General features: G+C 38.2%; 1 protein-coding gene across 1 annotated transcript in view; it reads left to right on the top strand.

Moving 5' to 3' along the window:
* Positions 1 to 400: 400 nt before the first annotated feature.
* The window catches only part of LOC120543309 (interleukin-17 receptor D-like), a 39,513-nt gene continuing 12,430 nt past the window's right edge, over positions 401 to 27,483 (top strand). The window contains exons 1-7 of the mRNA XM_039776344.1: positions 401 to 469; positions 868 to 975; positions 1,814 to 1,940; positions 2,180 to 2,215; positions 7,295 to 7,339; positions 7,444 to 7,589; positions 14,030 to 14,110. Of these exons, the coding sequence (XP_039632278.1) occupies positions 401 to 469; positions 868 to 975; positions 1,814 to 1,940; positions 2,180 to 2,215; positions 7,295 to 7,339; positions 7,444 to 7,589; positions 14,030 to 14,110 (612 nt within the window). The remainder of the gene's footprint in view (positions 470 to 867; positions 976 to 1,813; positions 1,941 to 2,179; positions 2,216 to 7,294; positions 7,340 to 7,443; positions 7,590 to 14,029; positions 14,111 to 27,483) is intronic.

The following is a 27,483-nucleotide window of genomic DNA, read 5'->3' on the forward strand; positions in this document are numbered from 1 at the left end:
AATATCATTAAGTACTTTGTACGTAAGTATAAGAACAAGAAGCCATTGTAGTTGGAGAAGAACAGGAGTGATATTTGCAAGTTTGGTTGAATAGCCTGGCTGCTGGGTTTTGGATATTTTGCAATTTACTGATAGAGGGAGACAGGGAGACCATTTTATAATATATTTCAGTAGTCCTGGCATAATGTAATAAAATCATAAATTAGTATCTCTGCATCATGGAATGCTGGTTATGAGCAGAGGCCTATGATATTATATACATGATAGACAAGGCTTTAGCTAAATAGCTATTACATGTCTGGAAACAGAGAATGTAATCAAACACAACACCAAGATTATGAATTGTACTAGAAGAAGCAACTGTTGTACCATGTAAGCGCTGACCTTGAACCCTATCAACATGAATTGTTGTATTCTGATGAAACACAAGAAAATTTCGATCTGCCTGCAGCCACCAGCCGGAGTGGAGGTCAGGTGCTATCTTTACATTGAATGATTATGGTTGCAGAGTTGTCCCATATTGCTGGTGCTAATGTGTTATGTGCCCATGGTCTAGTGAACTTACTGTACGTCAATTGTATATCAAGCTAAATTGGTCTGCAATCAACCTAACAGGGATGTCTTCGATAATTCAACCCATGCATTAATGCTAGCCAAAACACTCCTGTCAGGCTGGACTTCAAATATTCATACAGGCTGAAAGAATCTGTTTAGGACTACACTGTGACCTGAAAATGCACCCCTAGGATTTCATATCTGCTTTTTCTAACCAAAAGATGATGCCAACTTTAGAGACTGGGCCTTAAATTACTGCATTTTATGGTAATCACCATTAAATGTCTTTTCTTAGGAATTTTGTTCCTGCAGGGCTTCATTGTTGAGCTGAAGTCTGACTCAGGGTACGGCGTTCTGTCTAAATGTCAACAAATCGTCATTAACAAGAGAGGAGTGCTTCAGAACGAAGATGCCAGCATGGTAGGTTGACTTGAATACTACAACAGCTGGACTTTCATAAGCATCCCAGTCTATTCAAGCAGTGTACTTATTATGAACGTTGCTAGTCTCAGATTGAGTATTGCAGTATTTTTTTTTTTTGCTAGATACACAGTGTGCATTTGAAGTGTTGATAATCAAATGTTGATTTTTTTGTTAGACAGTAACAGTCAATTTATTATTACCTTTTAGAAAATGTAGGTAGGAGTAAGTTTTCCTGTGTTCAGTTTAAAATGTTTTCTTATTAGATTGAGTAAGTTAGGCTCAGGTCAATTAATGCTTCTTTCAGAGCCATTTAAATGCTAGAAAAGAAATGAAAAAGTGCAGAACAAAATTATCAACCACTGCTGAAACACTCATTCATACATTCTTGAGAGGATTTTCAGCTACCAGTTGGGGAAGCTCAATATATATGACTTTAACCCCTGAAGGGACGGGGCTTGGGAGGTCTGGCATCGTCTGGCTACGGTTCATCAAAGCTGCGGACAAAAACACAAAGTTGTTAATGTCAGTGCCTCCTCTCGTCCTAAGGTGATAGTGCTTACGTCATCAGAGCCTTGAAGAAGCCCTCATGCACACTTATATATATATATATATATATATATATATATATATATATATATATATATATATATATATATATATATATATATATATGGAGTCACACACCAGACATGTTAATTTAATGCAAGTAATTTTACTATGTAGTAAGACAAGCCATGTCTTAAGTATGAACTGTGTGGCTCTGAAATTTCCCTAGACGGTTTGCTTCACTTCTGTTTATGTAATAGAAGTGGTGAACTTTTGCTTCTCTTTTCAGGTTTTTGGAACAACGTTTTGTGTTCCTTTGAGTACAACATACTCCATCAGAGTCCGTGCCTATCCTGTACCAATGGGCACAGAGAAAGACAAGGATATCTTTACCAAAGCCATGTTCACCTCTAGAAGTAAGTGGTGCTGAATTAATAATATGTTCATTTTTTGGAGTTTGCTATACTTATTGAGAAACACTCTATTAACTGTTAATAAGACTATGTAAAGAATGATCGGAAGAGAATGTAGACATACAGTCTGAAAATAAGAAGTTCAGGTATGAGTATGTAATCCAAACACAAACACAAATATACTTATTGAATTCTATGTGCCACTGTGCACATGTTAACATTTTTGTTTTTGTGGTTTTCAGCTTGTGAAGAGGTTTATGGTGCACATCACTGTAAAGGTAACCTACACCCTTTCTGTGATACTCATTTTGTTTGTGTGATACTAGGCTCGGCTCACCTGTCCCTGCATTTGTATCTTTGAATGCTTCTATTTGTTTTCTATTTTTTATTTTTTTTTGTGTAAACTAGTGAGTTTTCACTTCCTAAGCTGACAAAGTAGAATATTAGAACACTCTAGATGAGAACAGGCCATTCAGCCTAACAAAGCTCTCCAGTCCAATACACTTAATTCCTCCAAAATAGCATCAAGTCCAGTTTTAAACGTCCCTAAAGTCCTACTGTCTACTATGCTACTTGGTAGCTTATTCCATGTGTCCATGGTTCTCAGAGTGAAAAAAACTTCTTAATGTTTCTAACTGTGTCCTGATGTTCTTGATGAACTCATTTTAAAATAACAGTCTCAATCCACTGTACTAATTGCCTTTATAATTTTAAACACTTCAATCATGTCACCTCTTAATCTTCTTTTGCTTAAACTGAAAAGGCTTAGCTCTTTTAATCTTTCCTCATAATTTATTCTCCATAGCCATGGAATCAGCCTAGTTGCTCTTCTCGGGACTATTTCTAGTGCTACTATTTCCTTTTTGTAGAATAGAGACCAGAACTGCACACAGTACTCCAGATGAGGCCTCACCAGTGCATTATAAAGTTTGAGCAAAACCTCCTTGGACTTCTCCTCCACACATCAGGGCACAATATATAACCTAACATTCTGTTAGCCTTCTTAATGGCTTCTGAACACTGTCTGACAGCTGATAGTGTCAAATTCACTACAACTCCTAAATCCTTCTCATTAGGTGTACTTTCAAATTTCAGAGCTCTCATTGTGTATTCAAACCTGCTTAGTACATTTACTTATTTAAATTCCATCTGCCACAAATCTGTCCAAGCCTGTGTGCTGTCCAAGTCTCTCTGTAATGATTCTAGATGATCTGCCAATCCACCTAGCTTGGGATCATCTGAAAACTTAACCAGCTTGTTACTTATATTCCTATTATATATATATTAGAAATAGCAGCGGCCCTAGCACTGACCCCTGTGGAACACCATTTTTAACATTTCGGCCAGTTCTGATGAGGTTCCTCTCACTATCACCCTCTGCTTCCTGTGTCTGAGCCAATTCTGTACCCATCTACAAAAATCACCCTGAACTCGCACTTAATTTAGTTTCATGCTCAACCTTTCATGTGGCAAATTACCAAATGCTTTCTGAAAGTCCAAATAAATAATATATGCTTCACTTCTGAGCATATCCTTTTGTTGTTTCCTCACAGTATTTCAGCATGTTGGTGAAACATGACAATAAAACAGCGGAGAAGCCATGGATTAAATAAAAAGGCTGTAGTTATCAGCAGGGAGACGTGAATCCCATGGCGAAGCCAGGAAGGGAATGTAGAGACCGGAGAGAAGGACAGCCTTATATAGGCAGGCAGCCAACAACGTTGGGATGGGGGACCAATGCCACCTCACACGGTGACCGAGCTGCAGGCTATGAACGTATATATGTACGTAAATAGGATTCAGTTAGCGTTGGGAACCCGTGTACCAAATTTCTTGAAGATGGGCCCATAAGTAACAAAGACCATTAGAAAGTTCAATATGGAGGCCGACAGTGGTGTCATACCACCGAAATAAGTACGTACATCGGTTTCAGTTAGCGCAGGGAAGCCACCTACCAAATTTCGTGAAGATGGGGAAATAAATAAGAAAGTTCAACATGGCGAACATTGTCGACCGTTATGACCGCTACGCTTAGAATTTTGAAATGAAACCTGCTTAACTTTTGTAAGTAAGCTGTAAGGAACGAGCCTGCCAAATTTCAGCCTTCTACCAACACGGGAGGTTGGAGAATTAGTGACGTTGGAAAGTTCAATATGACGGCTGACAGTGGCGTTATACCACCGAAATAAGTACGTACATCGGTTTCAGTTAGTGCAGGGAAGCCACCTACAAATTTCGTGAAGATGGGGCCATAAATAAGAAAGTTCAATATGGCAGACGTTGTTGACCGTTATGACCGTTACATGTAGAATTTCGAAATGAAACCTGCTTAACTTTTGTAAGTAAAGTGTAAGGAATGAGCCTGCCAAATTTCAGCTTTCTACCTACATGGGAAGTTGGAGAATTAGTGACGTTGGAAAGTTCAATATAAAGGTCGACAGTGGCGTCATACCACCGAAATAAGTACGTACATCGGTTTCGGTTAGTGCAGGGAAACCGCCTACCAAATTTCGTGAAGATGGGGCCATAAATAAGAAAGTACAATATGGCGGACTTTGTCGACCGTTATGACTGTTATGTGTAGAATTTCGAAATGAAACCTGGTTAACTTTTGTAAGTAAGCTGTAAGGAATGAGCCTGCCAAATTTCAGCCTTCTACATACACGGGAAGTTGGAAGCTGTTGCTGGGGGTGCCAGAATCCATCGAGGAAGAAAAATGAAAAATATTATTTGTACAAAATCTTAATTTATCTTAATTTTTCGTATCAGTGCAATATGCTGCTTGTTAAAACGGATGACTCCTGCTCTTACGTGCACTTATGTAGTGCTGCGTGGGTATTATGAAGTATCGTATCTGTTCAAGTTCTATTTCAATTTTAAATATAAGTAATTTTTATTTAGTCGACAGAAATATGTTTGGTAGGAATGAAAATTAAATTTAGTCAGCAATGCATAAATTTTTCTTCACCATAGAAATTTAAAGAGTAAATTCAACTTACATTCCTACCAAAGATATTTCTGTCGACTAAATAGAACCTACTTATATCCAAAATCGAGCTATTGAGCTGTCGTCTGCCTGCCTGGATAAGTCACCCTCGCTTAGCTCTTACTTTTTTACCATTCATTTAATCATGGCTAGTCACGAAAAAATCAAAACATGGAAGGAGGATTACACTGAGTATGGCTTTACCAAAATAATTATTGATGGCAAATAAAGTATCCATTATTCATAAAGCTTCAATTGGTGATATTTTTTTCTGCGTTAATCTCATATTTTTTCATACTTCTTCTCAAACCAAGGGGGTGCGAGGATAAAATGAATCGGGAAGCGCTGATTTATATATATTGAATATACTGAAATAGTTTTACTTTCAAATAATGCAAACAATACACGGCACATGTTTCGCCCTAATTCTGGGCTTATCAGGCGTACACACTCACTGCACCCCCTCTCGGGAATCGAACCTCGGACGTCAGCGCTAGAGGCGAAGCCTCTCGTGTTGTGCCACGGCGTGTGTTTTGTTTATTTAACAATATGTACTGTAGATCGGGGTATATATATATATATATATATATATATATATATATATATATATATATATATATATATATATATATATATATATATATATATATATATATATATATATATATATATATATATACTCCTGTAGCCACAATAAATGCCTTTATTTATAGACAAACCAGGGATGAACAAGTTCCTTTCTACTGCAGCCACAGCCGCGACACACATAAAAAACATCAATAATAACTCATAAACATGCAATATCATTTAGGAAAATCACAACATTTTACTCACCAAAAATTCGGATTATTTGTAAACAAAATCCATCGTCCTCTTTTTCCTCAAAAAAATCCGAGCGCTTCAGTTCTATCAAAACCTCACTTTCTATCGCCATCGAAGGTAATGCTGAATACGTGTTAATAGGGCGAAACACATGTCGCATACTCTTTGCATTATTTGACAGTTAACTATGTAACATTCTATGATCTGCTTCTCGCAACTGAGATGGCACTCATGGTGGATGTTTGCCGACTTGCAGAGCAACTACACGCGTTACCTGGTAGGTAACCACCCATACAATCAGATTGTAATTCAGACTTCGAATGCTATGTATGTAATTACCCCGATCTCCAGGCTGTCAAGTAAACAAACCATATGCTGTGGCGCAATGTAAAGAGCCTTTGCTTCTAATGCTGACGTCTGAGGTTCGATCCCCAGTGAGGGGTGGAGCGTGTATGCCTGATGAGACCAAAAATAGGGCGAAACACGTGTCATGTACTCTTGGCATTATTTGACAGTTAACTATATAACATTCTCTGATCTGCTTCTCAGAACTGAGAGGGCACTTGTGGTGGATGTTTGCTGACTTGCAGACCAACCACACACTTTACCTGGTAGGTAACCACCCATACAATCAGATTGAGATTCAGACTTCGAATGCTATATATATATATACTGTATATATATATATATATATATATATATATATATATATATATATATATATACAGTATATATATATATAATTTGGATATACTTTGTTAATCCCTGTGGGAAAATGATTTCTTCACATGACCTTTGGAGGTCAGAGTCAGCTATTGTACAGCATCCCGAAGCAACTTTCACATTAGGGGCCTTGCTGAAGAGCCCAAAGGAGTTTGATCCATTCTGGCATTATTGAGATTTGAAGCAGCAGCCTTATAGATACCATCACAGAGCAATAGGCCACAAAACCACCACTCCACCTGTTTACTCTTTTACACATCAACACACATACCCAGCCAAGCCGTGTGAGCCCAGGAATTGACCATTGCCTTAAATGTCTACACGTGTATGAGTGTACTGTACTTCAACACAGATATGAAATCTCAAAAGGGTGCTTCTTTTAAAAAAATGTACGCTTAAGCAACAAAAAGCACAATTAAAAACAGGCCCTCAACAACTCGCAGCTCAAAAACTGTACATCAGCCATTGCAGTTTTTACATCACTGATCTCTACAAAAGCTTCTTCAGCCAATACATGTCAATCTGAATTGTTTTTTAACTAAATAATAAAATGCATATTTTTAAAAGCAATTTATATTAAATGCTCTCCTAATACATCTAATTACATTCTGTTATCACTGTTTAAATAAAACTGTTGGAAAAAAAATTAATAAACATAGATGTGCTATCTCTTTAAATAAGCAAACCTTTAAGTAACGCTCCAAGTTTCAAAACAGTTGACTAAGTTCCTGAAGAGACCTGAATGTTATCCCATGCATGTATTCTCTAACTTGTTAATCATTAGTACTTTTTGTAAATTGATAAATGTATTGCTGTCTTGTTTCAGGCTGTCTCCAGTTAGGTCTTTATGCTGAAAATGAATGTTATAAGAGTAAGTTTTGGAGATTTTCAAACCAATAATCACCTTTATTTTTTACTTTGTTTCTTTAAATATGCTTTAATTTGTCTGTCGTTTTCTTTTTGTCATCCTGTCAGATTGGGCTCCTACAAATATCACCATTTTTGGGAGTGATAACACAGTTAGTATTGAATTTGACTCGGCACCCGACGAGTATAACATCAGATATTATCTTGTCTACTACAGAGGCTTTGAGGAAGAATCCTGGAGGATGAAGATGGTGGTATGTTAATGTTCGGAAGAACACGTCTCCATGACTTGATTAAAAGCCATAAAAGTGTGAGCTGATATTTATTTCACATAACTTTAAAAAGGACACACAATCCTCAATATGTCAGAGAATCTTCCTTGATTTGAAAATCATTTTTGATCTTTACATTTTGGAAAGGAAAGTCCTGTAATGTCATGTGCCTAAAGCCAATGCCATTACAACATCTGGACTGTATTCCTAACTTTTGTGATTTATTGCAAAATGAATGGAAATCTAATGAACTTCAACTCCTTAAACTCTTCTTTGATGAGGAAGCTCTTTCATGATTTTTCACTGTCAAAATGTGCTGCATCAGGCAACAGGACGGCATGTTAGGGAGTGGAATTTAACATGTGGGAGGACATTCTACTCAAACATTGACAAGGCGTTTAGATTCAAGGCTGCCTGTCCATTAACATAGCCAGTCATCATCTGTCCCAAATCATTTTTATTACAGAAATATAAATGTACTTGAACACAGTTTACAAAATATAGGATGTTAATAAGACATAATGCTTTAGACTGCTTTAATAAGTTAATAGAACAGATGAGGCCACAAACTTTCTAGTTATGTTTATGTGTGTTCAACAAGCATTTTCTAAATTCCCACTTCATTCTGCTCTTTTCTATTTAGAAATTCTGGCAGAAAGGCAAGACATCTGCTGATTTGCTGATCAATCTCCAGTAAACACAATTAAAAATAACTTATGTATAGCTTTTTGCAAAAATAAAAAGCAATGGCAACAGATTAATTGTTTTGGACCAAATAGAATTTCTGGGTGTGCTGATTCTGATTTGTTTTTAATTTTACGAATGAGGTGAGAGGTGTTATGATGAATTTGCATAGGAAAGTAGTCTTTGAATTGGTCTACTGAGATGTCCCATTTTGAAGGGAGCTCACATGAAACTCCCCATGGCCAAAGTCACATTTTCTATATTTTCTGTGGCATGTACTGTAAGTACAACATGAAAATGTCTATACCATCTGTTGGCATACATTTTCTGCTGTTGGTTTTGGTAACTTCCCTGGTTTTTTTTATTTGGTTTGCATATTATTGTGAAATTTTGTATTTTGTATTATTTTTTTGTGAAGAAGAAACAGAAAAAGATATCACCAGCCACACCAGCACTTCACAAAGTCTGACCCCCATATACAGTGGTGTGAAAAACTATTTGCCCCCTTCCTGATTTCTTATTCTTTTGCATGTTTGTCACACAAAATGTTTCTGATCATCAAACACATTTAACCATTAGTCAAATAAAACACAAGTAAACACAAAATGCAGTTTTTAAATGATGGTTTTTATTATTTAGGGAGAAAAAATCCAAACCTACATGGCCCTGTGTGAAAAGTAATTGCCCCCTTGTTAAAAAATAACCTAACTGTGGTGTATCACACCTGAGTTCAATTTCCGTAGCCACCCCCAGGCCTAATTACTGCCACACCTGTTTCAATCAAGAAATCACTTAAATAGGAGCTGCCTGACACAGAGAAGTAGACCAAAAGCACCTCAAAAGCTAGACATCATGCCAAGATCCAAAGAAATTCAGGAACAAATGAGAACAGAAGTAATTGAGATCTATCAGTCTGGTAAAGGTTATAAAGCCATTTCTAAAGCTTTGGGACTCCAGCGAACCACAGTGAGAGCCATTATCCACAAATGGCAAAAACATGGAACAGTGGTGAACCTTCCCAGGAGTGGCCGGCCGACCAAAATTACCCCAAGAGTGCAGAGACGACTCGTCCGAGAGGTCACAAAAGACCCCAGGACAACGTCTAAAGAACTGCAGGCCTCACTTGCCTCAATTAAGGTCAGTGTTCACGACTCCACCATAAGAAAGAGACTGGGCAAAAACGGCCTGCATGGCAGATTTCCAAGACACAAACCACTGTTAAGCAAAAGAACATTAGGGCTCATCTCAATTTTGCTAAGAAACATCTCAATGATTGCCAAGACTTTTGGGAAAATACCTTGTGGACTGATGAGACAAAAGTTGAACTTTTTGGAAGGCAAATGTCCCGATACATCTGGCGTAAACGGAACACAGCATTTCAGAAAAAGAACATCATACCAACAGTAAAATATGGTGGTGGTAGTGTGATGGTCTGGGGTTGTTTTGCTGCTTCAGGACCTGGAAGGCTTGCTGTGATAGATGGAACCATGAATTCTACTGTCTACCAAAAATCCTGAAGGAGAATGTCCGCCATCTGTTCGTCAACTCAAGCTGAAGCGATCTTGGGTGCTGCAACAGGACAATGACCCAAAACACACCAGCAAATCCACCTCTGAATGGCTGAAGAAAAACAAAATGAAGACTTTGGAGTGGCCTAGTCAAAGTCCTGACCTGAATCCAATTGAGATGCTATGGCATGACCTTAAAAAGGTGGTTCATGCTAGAAAACCCTCAAATAATGCTGAATTACAACAATTCTGCAAAGATCAGTGGGCCAAAATTCCTCCAGAGCGCTGTAAAAGACTCATTGCAAGTTATCGCAAATGCTTGATTGCAGTTATTGCTGCTAAGGGTGGTCCAACCAGTTATTAGGTTCAGGGGGCAATTACTTTTTCACACAGGGCCATGTAGGTTTGGATTTTTTTTTCTCCCTAAATAATAAAAACCATCATTTAAAAACTGCATTTTGTGTTTACCTGTGTTATATTTGAGTAATGGTTAAATGTGTTTGATGATCAGAAACATTTTGTGCGACAAACATGCAAAAGAATAAGAAATTGGCAAGAGGGGAAAATAGTTTTTCACACCACTTTAAGCCTCACCTCAGGCAGCCTGACCCCAAACCCCTCAGAAAGGCTTCAAAGTTTTACACATGGTTTAAATGGGGCTCATGTCTTTAAAAGTTCAAAATACTAAAAAATACACAAAACACCCATCAAGAGAGAATAACCTATAAAATTGCTGGCTCAAGAATACAAAGTTAGTGGCAAATCTTATAAACTGCTTATTTATATAAACAAAAAAAAAACATAATGGCAAAGAAAGGTCAAATAAGGAAAAAATAAAGTAAAAAGAGCTTTCCTAAAAAGACAACTCAAGGCTAATGAGTGCAAACATAATATCCAAAGGCAAAAGTCAATATTCAAAAGAAAAAATCAGTAATCACAAATCAAAACAAAACAAAACTTGCAGGAGTCACTCGATGAACCTCTGAGGGATCAACTCAGCTGGCTGAATATAAAGGCTGAGGCTGAGCTCCTCAGCAGTGATGTCAGGGTGGCCTCACCCCTTTGGTTTACACCCACAGAAAACAGCACAAATGCACAATACATAAATTCTAAACAATTAATAATCATAACAATATTAACAACTTTTTTTTAAAAAAAAAGAACATGAAAATAATATGCAATATGATAATTAAATGCAGTGGAAATCCTGGGTGAAACAGAACATTGTTCTTTTCGGCTCTTTTGACTTTTGCTTTTTTTCTCAATTTCCTCTCTTTACTCTTGTGAACTTGCTTTTGCAGTTATTAACCCTTTCGCCCCTGGATTTGCTGTTTTTATGGGTAAACTTATTTTGTGAGATATTCTAACTGTGGGGTCTAAACCTCAGAAATGAAAAAAAAATCAATATTATTATGCAATAGCTGCCAAATACTTCAATCGTCTAAATAAAATTGAAAGTGGAGCTACTTACTATGTGGTCCATTTTCACTTCCAAGTTTTGCCGACTGTATTCCAGTCTCTCCAGTCTGCGTTAATAGTAGCACACCTGGCTCCAGCAGCTGCAAATGTACACGTGCTTTGCAAAAATGGCTGCATATACAGTATATGTACTAGTAATAGGACGTCAGAGCCGAAAGGGTTAAATTGTGTTTATTTAGTTTTTAGTTTGTTAATGTTGTGAACTAGACAGTTCCTAAACACGAAAGTCCCAATAATTGGTTAAGATGCTCACTACAGCAGAAAAACATCATCAAAAACCCAATTAGTTTCACACGGAGCAACATGGTATCTTTAGAAATAAAAATATTTATTATTCAAAAAAGACTATTTAACTAGAAAGATTAAAAAGCACAAACAACACAGAAGGCAAAGCCTTCAAAACAGGCCATCCAAAGCAAACACAGTCCCAGTAAAAATATAAAAGAGTAATGGAAAAAAAAACAGAGCACAGTGGTTGAAAAATTCAGAAATTTACCAAAAGTGCAATCATCACTAGAAAAAAACTCACCATCATGAGTGCATTCACAATGAACCGCAAGGGACTGTGGGTTTTCACAGCCTTTACAGTGCTGAAGGAAGTCCCATGATGTAGATAGGCAGGTTACTCTGCCGGTTGTGGGAACCACCCACAAAACACACATGCACAGATACATAGAAACTAAACCACCAACAGTATTAAAATAAGCAAAAATGAACAAAACAGACATAAAAATGGCACTTGAACCTCAGCCAGGGGAGTGACCCTGGCTGAAAAACAACACTTTAATTTCAAAATGTATTCTTTGTTTTTGAATTTTGTATTACTTTTGTTTTTTTGTCTGTTTTAGTTGTTGGGTTAAAATAAAAAAAAAATAATATTTACTTTGCTTTGTTTAATTTTGCCAGGGGTTTTAACAATTGTCTTTGTTTTTGAGACCTGATTTTTGAATGTGCAGTGATTTGAGTTTTAGGCCAAGGCCTAAATTGTGCTTCAATGCATTCTTAGAGATTTTTGATTTTGAAGGATTTCTTGTAGATTCTTAGGCCTGGAAATCATAACACAATGACACTCCATGCAGCTTTTGTGGGTTTATCTGCTCAAATCACCAGGCCACCAGGCATTCACTGGCATACACCCCCTTCAGGCCTGGCTTCAGAAGAGAGCCCTCTCTTCTGATCAAGTGTCTTTTTTAAAGCTGATACTGAAAGAACATGAAATATTAAAGCCAAACCTACTACCCCCTTTTGAGTCAATGTCTCCAATTATTGTGAGTGAAAAAAACACTGGGGGTAAGTAATGGAGGGTACAATTGTTGTCAATGCCAAGCAAGGTCGAAATCAGAATATAGCAAAGTTAACTGAGTGAACAAAACACAGGGGCAAAGCAAAAATCAAAGCCAAAAAGTCAAAAATAGTTTTGAACTGAAATGAAACCTAGTGCTTGGCCTACTTGTAATAAAGCTGAGGAATATATAGATAGATAGATTGATAGATAGATAGATCTTTATTTGTCCCCACGGGGAATTTGGCTTTTTACAGAAGCTCTTTAAATAAATACATAAATATATAGATAAGTAAGTAAGTAAATACAGTACTGTTCTTGAATGGCCCAGCCAGAGTCCTGACTTAAACCCAATTGAGCATCTTTGGAGAGACCTAAAAATGGCTGACCACCAACGTTTACCATCCAACCTGACAGAACTGGAGAGGATCTGCAAGGAGGAATGGCAGAGGATCCCCAAATCCAGGTGTGAAAAACGTGTTGCATCTTTCCCAAGAAGACTCATGGCTGTATTAGCTCAAAAGGGTGCTTCTACTAAATACTGAGCAAAGGGTCTGAATACTTAGGACCATGTGATATTTCAGTTTTTCTTTTTTAATAAATCTGCAACAATTTCAAAAATTATTATTTTTTGTCTGTCAATATGGGGTGCTGTGTGTACATTAATGAGGGAAAAATTTATTTAAATGATTTTAGCAAATGGCTACAATATAACAAAGAGTGAAAAATTGAAGGAGGTCTGAAGACTTTCCGTACCCACTGTAAATAAATAAATAAATTTTCATGCATGCTATGTTCTGAACACACACAAGAATGACTTACAAAAGAATAAAATTAAAAAGAATGAAAAATTTCTGCCTTAGCTGTTTCAATCACAGTGAGGAATTATGTAGATGTATTGTCGTTGGCATAAAGGAGCCCCAGTAGCGTTTCTTGACACACTTCTGTTGAATAATTTGTTTTTTGAAAGTCCTCAGTGTTAGTGTGTCAGAGAGAGGATGTGCAGCATTGTTCATAATGGCACTCTCCTTCACTGTTACCTCCAGAGTGTCCAGAGTGCATCCCATAACTGAGCGTGCATAACTAACCAATTAGTTTTTTGATTTGGTGGGTCTCTCTTGAAGTGATGTTACGAGCACAGCACACCACGGAGTAGAAAATCACATGGACCATCACAGAGTTATAAAAGATGTGAAGGATGTCACTATCCACATTAAAGAAAACACAGTCTCCTATGAAAAAGGGCCTGCTCTGCACTTTCTTATACAACTCCTTTGTGTTCTGGGACCAGTCCAGCCTGTCACTGATATGGACCCCAAAGCACTTGTAGGAGAGGACCACCTCTACACCCACGTTCTGAATAATGACCAGATGTAGAGGCTCTCTACCAGCTTTCATATCCAATTAGGTACACTAGAGTTCAGAATAGACAGCTAAAGTTATAATATTTGTTTGTGCTTTTTTTCCAGCCACACAAAAAAAGTCGGGGGAACAGCAGATTGAAAGACGTCTTGGAGAACTTTAAGCCAGGAATAAACTACACTTTCATGGTAAGCTTTATCTGCATCACTCCACCCTTTGTTTAAAAAGAGTCTGCCACAGTCTGCCCTGCACACCTCTGATTCAAGTCCTTCTTCAGTAGACTAATTTACACAACAAAAGACTGCTGAAGAAAATGAAGTTAGTCTGGAAATGTATTTAACACAAGGCAAAAGTACATTTTTGGGCCAGGGTTGCCTCATATAGTTTGTCTTGTAAGAAAGAAATGAATGACATTAATGGCTTTGTGACAAGTTATCCAATACACTTTTCAGGGTGACTTTTACCGTAGTGGGGTACCAGATCTGTCATTGTGTGCAGAATGTACTTATTGTAGACCACCAGGGGGCACACTTTCATCCAAACCTGACACGGACAGATGCAGGACACAAGTTCAGGGTGCACGTTTTTTTTTGGGTTTTTTTTCCCGTGGAAAATGGCTTTCCCCGTTTCCCATGTGTACAGCACAGTTAAGCACACCAAACACTTCTCTTCTTCTTCTTTTCGTTCCTCTCTCTTTTTTTTGCCTCCTCTCCTCCTTCATTAAGAGCTCAATCAAGCAATCAAGGGCTTAGCAGCAGCTGCAGCACCCCCTGGCGGTGCACACTGAACCCAATGCGGCTGTACCAAACCCCAGCTCCCATAGAGCCCTGCGGGAGTCTAAGGCACCGCTGCAACCCAAGGGTGTTGCCACCTAGTGCTCTGGGGGAGGTAATGTTTGTTCATGGGAGGTAACACTCCCTCCACTGGTCCTTCCACGTTAAACTGAGATAGATGATATTTAGGGACATTATGAGTATACTGCAGGTGTTAGGCATGTTTGGTAGAAAGTGGCCTAAAAATGTTTGTAAAGTATAAATGATACAGACTGAAAGACACAGGAGACGTAGAAGACAGGTAAATCTTTTTTTTTTTTTTAATAAAAGACCAACTTAAAAAAAGATCTATACTAATAAAAGGCAAAGCCCTCACTGACTGACTGACTCACTGACTGACTCACTGACTCATCACTAATTCTCCAACTTCCCGTGTAGGTAGAAGGCTGAAATTTGGCAGGCTCATTCCTTACAGCTTCCTTACAAAAGTTGGGCAGGTTTCATTTAGAAATTCTACGCATAATGGTCATAACTAGAAGCTATTTTTCTCCATTTACTGTAATGGAGTTGAGCTTGAAAGCCGTGGGGGGCGGAGTTTCGTGACATCATCACGCCTCTCACGTAATCACGCATTACGTAGAAAACCAGGAAGAGCTCCAAAAAGCGCTGAAGAAAACATACATTATATAATTAAGAAGGCAGCGAAACAATTAGAAGCGAGTGAGTGACGTATAAAACCATATTCAGTGGCTCACGTGAACTGACGCAGTGCGCAGACAAAAAGCAACAGTTCCAAAGAGTGCTGAACAAAATCCGAATTACACTGCTACGCTCAAATAGATACACCGCACGCCGTGGCGCAGACTTCCGAGGTTCGATTCCCGAGAGGGGATGCACTGAGTATGTACGCGCTTCTCGATTCATTTTAGCCTCGATCCCCTTGGTTTGAGACGATGAAAAATATGCGGTTAACGAGAAAGACAGATCACCAATTGAAGCTTTATGAATAATGGATACTTTATTCGCGATCAATGATTGTTTTGGTAAAGCCATACTCAGTGTACTCATTAGATGAACGGTAAAAAAGTAAGAGCAAGGGGAGGGTAACTTATTGAGGCACACAGGCAAAACCACAATAGCACGCGGCTCGATGTACTGTAGTGCGCCAACTCGATCTGAATTGCGCGATCACATTTGAAAAATATTTCTTTTCAAGTTCTATTTAGTCCATATGTGTCAAACTCAAGGCCCCGGCCACATCCGCCCGCATGTAATTATATCAGCCCGCAGATCATTTTATATACTGTATTATTGTTATTAATGGCCCGGGATATGAAGCGCTGGTAACACAATAAACTACAGATCCCATAATGCAGCGCTTCAGCTGCCTTGCCTAACACTTACGCGTTAATCAAGTCTAGCTTATGATGCTGCAAGTTATTGCGAAGCTAGCCCACACGATGCCAAGAGAAAAGGTGATTCTGAAAATAGAACCTTTAAAAACCGATGGGAGGCTGAGTATATGTTTACTGACATTGCCGGTAAACCCGTGTGTCTCATTTGTGGAGCTAATGTGGCTGTAATTACAGAATTTAATCTAAGACGGCACTATGAGACAAAACATCAAGATAACCTGAAAGACCTGAATGCAATGCACAAGATACAGAAAGCAGAAGAGTTAAAGAAGAATCTGACACTTCAGCAGGCGTTTTACCCGCAAAATCACAAAGTGATTTCAAGTGAAGCTACTTTTATGGGAGACACAAATGCACCAGTGCAACTTGCCCCACTTTCCCTTTTGCCAAGTAATCTTGAACCAAATTGGCACAATGGTGTTCCCAAATACGCACTTTGCTGATAAACTGAGCGCACTGCGCACTGAGTTCACACGCTTTGGTGACTTTGAAGAACAAAAAGAATTTTGAGTTGTTTCGCAACCCATTTGCCGTCGATGTGGAAACTGCACCTGTGCAGATTCAGATGGAGGTGATTGAGCTGCAGTGTAATGGCACACTGAAGGCAAAGTACGATACTGCACGGCCCGCACAGTTTATTCACTCCATTCCCGCAAAATGCTCCAGCTCCGTCTACATGCGGCTCGAACCTTGAGCATGTTTGGTAGCACATATCTGTGTGAGAAGCTCTTCTCAGTCATGAAGACTAACAAAACAGCACACAGGAGTCGCCTCACTGATGAGCACCTGCAGTCCATCCTGAGAATCTCCACAACACAGAACCTCACACCAAACAGAAACGAACCTGTTGCCAAAAAAAGATGCCAGGCGTCCAGCTCTGATAAAATGACATAAGAGCAAAGACAACTGAATGATTTGATTTGTTATTGCTGAAAAGAACAAATTTTATTTATATTTCCAGGTTTTGTTATGCAGCATGTTCATATTTGAATTTGTATAATTTAGACAGGATGTATTTTTATGGAGAGCAAAATATTATAAGTTATTTAAGGTTTGAGTTGATTTATTTTGGAATAATATTCTGTTGACTAAATAAAAATTCCTTCTATTTAAAATTTAAATAGAACTTGAACAGATACAATAGTTCATAATATCCAGGCAGACTTGCACGTAAGAGCGGGAGTCATCCGTTTTAACAAACAGCGTATTGCACTGATACGAAATAGCCTGCACATTTAATTATTTAGGAATGGATAAATAAATTAAGATTTTGTACAAATAATGTTTTTCATTTTTCTTCCTTCATGGATTCTGGCACCCCCAGCAACAGTTGCTCGCACCCCAAAGACTGTATATATGTATATATATATATATATGTGTGTGTGTGTGTGTGTGTATATGTATGTGTGTATATGTAGATATGTATATATATATGTGGATGTATGTGTATACTGTATATGTATGGATATGTATAATAATATGTTTATATGTGTGTGTGTGTATATATACTCTGCAAAAAAAGAAACGTCCCTTTTTCAGGACTGTGTATTTCAACAATAATGTTTTAAAAATCCAAATAACTTTACAGATCTTCATTGTAAAGGTTTAAACAATGTTTTCCATGCATGTTCAATTAACCATAATCAATTAATTAACATGCACCTGTGGAATGGTCGTTAAGACCTTAACAGCTTACAGAAAGTAGGCATTTAAGGTCACAGTTCTAAAAACGCAGGACACTAAAGAGACTTGTCTACCGACTGTGAAAAACACCCAAAGAAAGATGCCCAGGGTCCCTGCTCATCTGCGTGAACGTGCATTAGGCATGCTGCAGGGAGGCATGAGGACTGCTGATGTGGCTAGGGCAATAAATTGCCATGTCCGCACTGTGAGATGCCTAAGACAGCACTACAGGGAGACAGGAAGGACAGCTGATCATCCTCGCAGTGGAAGACCACGTGTGACAACACCTGCACAGGATCGGTACATCCAATATCACACCTGCATGACAGGTACAGGATGGCCACAGCAACTGCCCGAGTCACACCAGGAACACACAATCCCTCCATCAGTGCTCAGACTGTCCGCAATAGGCTGAGAGAGGCTGGACTGAGGGCTTGTAGGCCTGTTGTAAGGCAGGTCCTTACCAGACATCACCAGCAACAACGCCGCCTATGGGCACAAACCCACCTTCACTGGACCAGACAGGAGTGGCAAAAAGTGCTCTTCACTGATGAGTCACGGTTTTGTCTCACCAGGGTGATGGACGGATTCGTGTTTATCGTCAAGGAATGAGCACGCCTGGGACCTGTTGGATCGCAGGGTGAGGGCTAGGCCATTCCCCCAGAAATGTCCAGAAACTTGCAGGTGCCTTGGTGGAAGAGTGGGGTAACATCTCACAGCAAGAACTGACAAATCTGGTCCAGTACATGAGGAGGAGATGCACTGCAGTACTTCAGGCAGCTGGTGGCCACACCAGATACTGACTGGTACTTTTGATTTTGAGTCTCCCTTCATTCAGGGACACATTGTGAAACATTTTTAGTTTATGTCTTATGGTGTTGACTCTTTTAGTGTTCATAAAAATATTTACACATTAAGTTTACTGAAAGTAAAAGCAGTTGAAAGTCAGAGGATGTTTTGTTGAGTATATATATTTTTATATATATATATGAGTATATATATATATATATATATATATATATATATATATATGACAGCAACACTCATCACTCACAACAGTGACAAAACAATTACATTGACAATCATGTTACGTTATTTTCAAAATGTTTCCTTTTCTTTTTCATTACTTCTTTAACACACTACTTCTCCGCTGCGAAGCGCGGGTATTTTGCTAGTCATTCAATAATTGCAAGAAAAAAAGTTTTGCACTGCCAACTTTGGTACAGCTTTGTGCTTTGTTTTGCAAAGGCAATGACTGCACAATGAGCATTTTTTAATTCACATTGTTTGTTATTGCCATCATCACAGGTAATCATTTAATATTTATAAAAATGGGGATGAGCAGGGCTGAAAATACACATGTGAATCTGTTTGACCATTTGAAATTAAGCTCTCTGAGCATAGGAAAAGTGCAATTTAAAAAAAGTATTATTATTATTATGTTTTAGAATACCTGAATTTTCATCAAAATCTAATTGTGAAAAGGTAAACTGTAAGAATTTTAAATATAAAGTTTAGGTTAGCATAAACTGAAAAAGGTAATTTCAGAATATTACAAATGGGCCTTCTTCAAGGAATAGCTAAGGCTTGGTTTATACTTCACGCGACGCAACACATGCTGCAGCGGATGCTCCTGCTATGCAAGCGTTGTACTGTTTATACTTTTGCGCATACTTTACATAAATCTGGAGGAATCCAGCAGGTGACAGTGCGAGATATCATCACGATGAGAACAGGTTCGGCTTCCCTGTGTCGTGAATTGCCTGGAACACCCATTAAATTCCGATGACACCATACCGCAATAGCCCTGAAAAGGATGTTTAATGATTAAATCCATCAATCCAGGGATTTGTCCATTCCAGCAAGCATTGGGCACGAGGCAGAAACAATCCCTGGATGGGGCCTCAGCTCATCGTAAGGTGAATGCAAGCACACACATACACTGGCGTCATTTTAGTGGCACCAAATCCTCAAATCTGCATATCTTTTGAAGAAAACTGGAGCACACTGTGGAAACCCAGCAGAAAAACATGTACACTCCAAGCAGGGAATACCAGAGACATGACCCCCTGCGACAGCAGTGCTAACGCTCCGACATCGCGTCACCCCCATGTGTGTAATTATTAACAGTATTCATTATTTAAAATGAAATTAACGATTTATCTGTAAAATGTAACATACATACTTTAATCATCATGAAAGTGATATCAGGTATAAATCTAAAGATTTTAAATTTGCAGAGAGTTTGAATACCATACATTTAATGTGTTCTGTGTGGTGATCTATTGCTGCTTGCCGCTGCTGTCAGGTCTAAGAAGCTTGTAGCGATTAAAAACTGTGATGACGTTTAGACGGTCTGCTTTAATGATAAAGTAAACTACGAGGGTAAAATGGGCATTTCGAGATTAAAGCCGAAATTTCCACTTTAATCACAAAATACATGTTTTCACCATGTCCTTAATTTTTTTTCTCTATGGCTCAAATACAGCACTGTACATTATGTTGCTGTTGTGAAGCTGCAAAAAAAAAAAGACGTCACAAAAGATGGTATATGAGACGTTTAAAATGTATCGTGTCATTGCGATTGGGAATATGCGACGCTTGAATATAAAAGCACCACGAATGCATTTGTATGTCGGCATTTTGCTTCTCCACATCGAACCATTCATCAAACATCGAAGCGTGCACATCGATCCCGTAGGATCCGCATAGAGGCTTTCTGTCACATATAGATAATAGCCAGAGACTCTGACGTCACATACCGACTTTTATCACACTGCGCCCCCAACTTTTTGCTGGTACTGAGGACCTGCTCAGAGGACACACCAAATGAATGTTGGGAACGTGTGGCGGCCATGATGCGGGTGCATACGCGTTCGGAGCGTGAAGTACAAATGAGCCCTAACAGGTTACACCCTACAGATGTTCTGTAGCAATCAAAATCAATTAAGCCTTGCAAGTTAAAGCAAAAAATTTGCACAGGTATCCCTCGCTTCTGTTGATTACTTAAAAACCTGTCTGTCGTAACACTAGAATCCCTGAAGCCTATGAAAAAACTTGTAATCCTGGCCCACCTTAAATCCCTTCGCACGTCTCCATCAGCATCTTTTGTTTTGTAAATGTGTTGATCAACACAAGCAGCAAGCAGCCTGCTATCCCATCCCCGCCTTGACGGATCTCAACTCGGGCAAAACGTTCTCCCCACTCATGCCAAGGCTCCTTACCTGGTTGAGAGGTGCCTGGAGTTGTACAAGGTAAATAATACAGTATATTGTTATTTGGAATACATACATTTTATGTGTGTTCCATGTCTACAAAGATCTGGGTAAGTGTAAGATGAAAGGAAACATGAGAAATGCAAGAAATGCTGAACACATACCTAAAGCAGAAACTTTTTCCATGTTATACTAATAATGACGAGAAGTGTATATAATGTGTGAAGACTTTAGTCCAAATATTAAACAAACATGTACGCTTTTATTCAAGAATTTAACCATAGAAAAAAAATCATTTAATTTACATGTTGCTGTCAATGAATTAAAAACCCAAGCTCAAATGTCAAATGATAGGACATTGCTATGAATACTTGGATGGTGTAGAGGTAAGACCTGCTGCCTTATAACCCAAAGGTTGCAGGTTCGAGGCTGGCCGATCTGTGTTTTGAGTAGTGAGCTGCTATTATTATTACTATAATTTAATAAAAACATACATTTGATTTGAGTCTGTAACACCCGGTGTAAATTGTGGCTACTTGTTAAAGTTAGCACTTGTTTTTTTTATTATTCAGTTTTATTCTATCAGTGACATTCACATGGTGCAACGAACTCTCTGAGTTGATGGCATTTATCTCCATTCTTTTCACAAGATACAATGTCCCGTAACTGCTATTAGACTACCATGCATCATTTGCGCTTTGACAACAATGACACCCATGAAAAATGACAGATTTGCTAATATTGGACATCTGGCAACATTTTGTTGAGAACTGTGTTTTGAGTTACAACTACAATAGCTTAAACAATATAAATAGCCCTAAAGCTCAGCCTTCTGTGAAAAGACAATGGAAAAAGCACGGGGAAAAATATAAGAATTTCAGCAAGTACAAGTGGAGGCAAGGAAAAACGTACAATTTGTTGGTTTAAACAGTGGTATAATCAACAAAAAGAAGTTGATCAAGTGACAGAGTGTCGGAGAAACTCCAAAGCTCAAGTCCACAAAGTCGCACAGTACCCGAAATAAAAAAGAAGTTGTCAGATATCCAAGTCGCCATGAAAAGGCGAGTCGTAGCCCAACGTCTGAGTGTCGTATGAAAGCATATTAGGGAACAGAGAAAAAAAATAGGCACACAGTGGGGAAAAAAGCAGGAAATGTCAACTTTAATTTTGAAATTTCCACTTTAATCACGCAGTTTATTTCGTCATTAAAGTAGATCATCATAAACTTCATCTTAAAATTAATTTACTAGTTTCTCAAATCCCATCGTAACTAAAGCAACACGTTAAATGCTTTGTTTTGTATTTGATGTTCTTTGTGCTCAATGTGTGTAATTCACTACGTGGTTCTTAAACCGGCTTTCTCTTCCTCCAACAGGACACAGAATCCTTTACATTCGTTATATTACAGCTGTCTGAAAAATTAAAATATTGAGATGTATACGCGATATCTTTTTCATGATGATAGGAATGAAAGCATGTTATAAACATGGGAACACAGTGGCGGTACTGTCTCTTTCAAACGTATTAACCCCCAATTGCTGTCCTTACTTTTCTTTCTCCAGATACCCAATCGCCACACAAACAGCTCTGTAATAGACGTTAAGCCGTCTGTAAGCTTACAACGACGATTCTTCAAAACTTTTAAGGAACATTGAAATATCTTCATAGTACGTGTTTAATTATTCTATCCATCTATCCTTCCAGCATACAGCAATCAATTAGGATCAATCCGTGAACTTGCTAGTGCTGCGGCACTGTGTCCTCACATGTTTAATTATTAACAATACAGATTATTTAAATGAAGTTAGTTTTATCTGTATAATATAATCAACATATTTTGCTGCATTTCATCTTAAAAATGCTATCATCATCATATGTAAATACGCGCTTTATAAAGTGGCACAGGTTGTGCAATATTATAACTGTAGTGCAAGTTTACAGTGAGGTAATTGTACTTATAAGTACAAACAGTTCTACAAGGAGCAATTGATGGACTGATTGACTGTTTAAAGTTCTTGGGATGAAACTGTTTCTGAACCGCAAGGTCCGTACAGGAAAGACTCTGAAGCATTTTGCCGTGGCTGAGGCAGCGTGTGCTTGATGCTGTATACCGATAATTCTCTTTCCAATCAGCTGCTGCTGTGATTCACACTCAGATACAGTGATATAAATACTCCGAGTGGTGCAGTGAGAGTAATATGGAAAAAGATGATCCACTGTGGCAACTCCTAACGGGAGGAGCTGAAAGAAGAAGAAGGTGCAGTGAGAGTAACAACGCTAAAGCAGTTATGGTATTTGGAATACTATGGCTATTCCCTGGACGATTATATTGTTACAGGTTAATTACAATCAGATGCATTACACTAATAAACAATATGCGTTAGTTTCAATGTATTTTATAAAGCCGTGTCAGAAATGTGGTTCTAAGAAATAAAGGGTAACCACACAGGAACAGTAGCACTGCTTTGCTGCTGGGTGCCGCCAGTCTGCAAAATCAAGCAGAGAACTTGCATACAACAGGGTATGAGGTACCATGGAAAAGTGCGCGGCTTTACGCCAAGTATAGATTTTATACATCGCGATTTGAACGTACAAACATTCTTACGCAACATTTCTGTTTGTACCTTTATACATGAGGCCCCTGGACAGAACACTAGTCCATTGCATGGCGAACACACACACCCAGCAACACCAGTTCACCTAACCTGCATTTCTTTTGGAGGAAACTGGATGAATCAGATGCTCGAAATTCAGGTGCTGATATCTCTATGCATAAGTTCAATTATATTCAGAAAATTTCAAGATATTATTTTAAACAAAAATGAAACAACAAAATGAACCTATGTTCCTCATTTACTGTTCTGTACCACATCTAATATACTATTAACATCAACTGATCTTCCTTTTGTGGAGTTCGGGTGTCACACACAATATATTTGTAATCTCCTAATCTACTGGCTAACACATGAATAAAAATCTTTTTTTTTTTTTTGAAATTGTATTAATTTTATTGCAATCATTCCATACAAATCAATCAATGTTTATAAAAAGTAGGATTAAGAACAGGTCGACCTCCACCCCGAGAGAGAGAGCAAGGCCAACGGAGTAAAACTTAAGGCTTAAATTGATGAGTTTGATAAGCCAATAGAAAAGAATGGAGAAGAAAAAGAAATGCAGAAATATTTGCTTCCTCTGTGCTTTAAGAGCTTATTCTAAAATACTACTGATTAGATCCTGCCATGTTTTGAAAAAAATCTGTACAGATCCTCTTAACTGAGTATTTGATTTTTTCCAATTTCAAATAGTATAAAACATCGGTTTCCCATTGACTTAAAAGAGGTGATTTAGGATTCTTCCAATTTAGCAAAATCAGACTGCGTGCCAAAAGTGTAGTGAATGCAATCACAGTTTGTTTGTCTTTCTCCACTTTAAACCCATCTGGAAGAACACCAAACACAGCTGTTAAGGGGTTAGGAGGGATTGTGAAACCAAGGCTCCAGAATGATATTATGCAGGCCCAGAACATGGGCATCCTGCCCAGGAAACATTTTGAGAGTTTTAGGCGAGACAGATGTGCTCGATATATAATTTTGAGTTGAATAATTGTATGCTTTGCACATATGGAGCTTGAGTGAATCCTCTGCATTGCTATTTTCCACTCCTTTTCTGATATATTGATTAAGAGATCTTTTTCCCAGTGTCCTCTTGGATGTTTGAAAGGGAGGGACTGTAAAATAATTTTATATATTGCAGAGATGGTGTCTAAGTCCTTGAAGTTGAGCATTATTTTTTCCAGCATGGATGAGGGTGCAAGATGAGGAAAATCGGGCAGTAAGTTCCTAATTTGAAGATAGTGAAAGAAATGTGTAGCTGGAATGTTAAATTTGGAATGTAATTCTTCATAGGCTGCAAAGATGTTGTCTATATAAAGATCTCTAAGAGGTAAAACTGCATATTTTTGCGAAGGTTGAAAGAGGTGGTTCTCTTGCAGAGGTGCCACAGATAAAAGATTCTCCGTCTTAAAATGCTTTCTACATTGGTTCCATATTCTGAGTGAGTGAAGCACAATTGGGTTATTAGTATATTGCCAATAACTTGCATTTATTGGAGCACAAAGCAGGAAATATAAAGAAGTACTGCAGGATTTTATTTCTATTGTGGACCAGGCCTGTATATGTTCATCTATTTGTTGAATGTTTGCTGCCCAGTAATAAAATTGGAAGTGAGGTAGAGCCATGCCACCTTCTGCCTTTTGTCTTTGTAGGGTTGCTGTTTGGATACATGGATATTTTGAGTTCCAAATAAATAAGGTTATTGTTGAATCTAATTGCTTGAAAAATGATTTATTGATGTATATACACGAATTAAAATCTTGTAGTCATTGTTAAAATGTAATAGGACAAGGCTAATCTCTGTGCCATCAGTATTTGCCATGTTTTGGCAGCAGGGTCATTTGACGATATTTTATATGTGTGATACATAAAAAACCTACAATTCCACAGACATGAACAAGCAAATAAAACTCCAAATGTTTTTCATTTTAACTGTATTGCAATTACAATTCTTCTAGCAACTTACATTTTTTTACTTACAAACCAACGAAATTAGTTTTGACATAGATAATATGGAGGAAAGATCACTAATGATGAGGAACAGACTGCACAGTGAGAACTTTATCACCCTTTTCACTCACTTTGTGCTTTTGTGAGTACTAAATGTGCAGCTACACAGCTACTGGGATAGGGAGCTGACACACTGAGCGATTCTTTTACAAAGACAGTATGTCTCTGCTGAGGGATCAGTTGCCAGTTAGTAGTTGGTTTTGTCTCCATTACTATACCTCTACCAGCTCTATGAGTTCTGTGTTATTATTAAATGCTGTAGGATGTTTAAGAGTAACGTTGTCATATTGTACATTTGTTGTGGTTTATTTCAGTTTATGTGCTTTGTTATTTAAAGTGAAGTAATATTGCTTTACTGTCACTTTATAATACATTTGATTTTTTTTCTGTTCAATAAGTTATAAACCGTTATGCATTTTTGTGTCAATACATATTTTCAGTGCAAGTTCCAATTTAAATACAAAATCGGAGTTTGAATGTCTGCCTGGAACAAACCCGTTTGTAACCTGAAGCCCAATTGTAATAAGTTTTTTGCACATTAAATAAAATATCTTGAACTTGTAATATCTGTAAGGTGTCTGTTTTAACAGGTGTAAATGCAGTATTTTGAATCATATTCAATGAGATGTTTGTTATCCTAATGAAATTTAATAAAATTAAATTTCTCAGCCTCACAAAGACCCATGCTTGAAGTGAAATTGAGATGTTGTCTGATGGATTAAATCTCTTCATGTCTTTTTGGTGGGCTGGAGTTTACAGAGGACATTGCAAGTGTTATGGTTTAGTCAGGGTTTTATCCCTGTCTCATGTAAATTATTTTTTAATCTATTATCGTTATGTTTTGTTATTCTTTTCATATATTGTATTTTGAATATTTGTTTTATATATTAGTTGTGGGCGGCACGGTGGCGCAGTGGTAGCGCTGCTGCCTCGCAGTTAGGAGACCCAGGTTCGCTTCCCGGGTCCTCCCTGTGTGGAGTTTGCATGTTCTCCCCGTGTCTGCGTGGGTTTCCTCCGGGTGCTCGGTTTCCTCCCACAATCCAAAGACATGCAGGTTAGGTGGATTGGCGATTCTAAATTGGCCCTAGTGTGTGCTTGGTGTGTGGGTGTGTTTGTGTGTGTCCTGCGGTGGGTTGGCACCCTGCCCAGGATTGGTTCCTGCCTTGTGCCCTGTGTTGGCTGGGATTGGCTCCAGCAGACCCCCGTGACCCTGTATTCGGATTCAGCGGGTTAGAAAATGGATGGATGGATGGATGGATATTAGTTGTTTATGTGATTAATTATGTGCATCTGTCAACTTAAAGTTAAGTTTCAGGGGGTGGGGCCACCACAATGTACAGTTGGAGGACCGCCCTCTGCCTATAAAAGCCCAGGCAGGAGCTCAGGTCCTCCAGACTAGCACTGCGTCTTTGGAGAGCTATTGTGAGAACTTGTTTTGTGTCGGTTTTTTGGATTTTGTCCTTTTCTTACACTGTTATTTGATTACTGATTTCTAGTTTCTGGATCTGGCTTTGTTTGTTTTGGGTTGCCTCTTTTGAAACACCTGAGTTGCCTAGTTTTTAAATTTTGTGTATATACTTAATGTATTTAATAAGTCTTCATGATTGTTTGCAAAGAGTAAGAGTTTTTACATGTCTCTCTTAATTAATACTTAGATATTTCTAAATAGAAATGAGTGTTTTTGTGGCCAAACTTTAAAATCAATGGAAAGCCTTTTTTACCGTGGAGATCTAAGCCTGGGCTTAAATCTTGGCCTATGCTTTGGCATTTTTTTCAAACAGATTACACAGATTCCAAAGAGCAATATATTTCTGCAACAAAGCAGAATTTACAATGAGACACAGTATTTGTCA

The sequence above is a fragment of the Polypterus senegalus genome, chromosome 13 (assembly GCF_016835505.1).
Source record: "Polypterus senegalus isolate Bchr_013 chromosome 13, ASM1683550v1, whole genome shotgun sequence".
Taxonomy (NCBI): Eukaryota; Metazoa; Chordata; class Cladistia; order Polypteriformes; family Polypteridae; genus Polypterus; species Polypterus senegalus.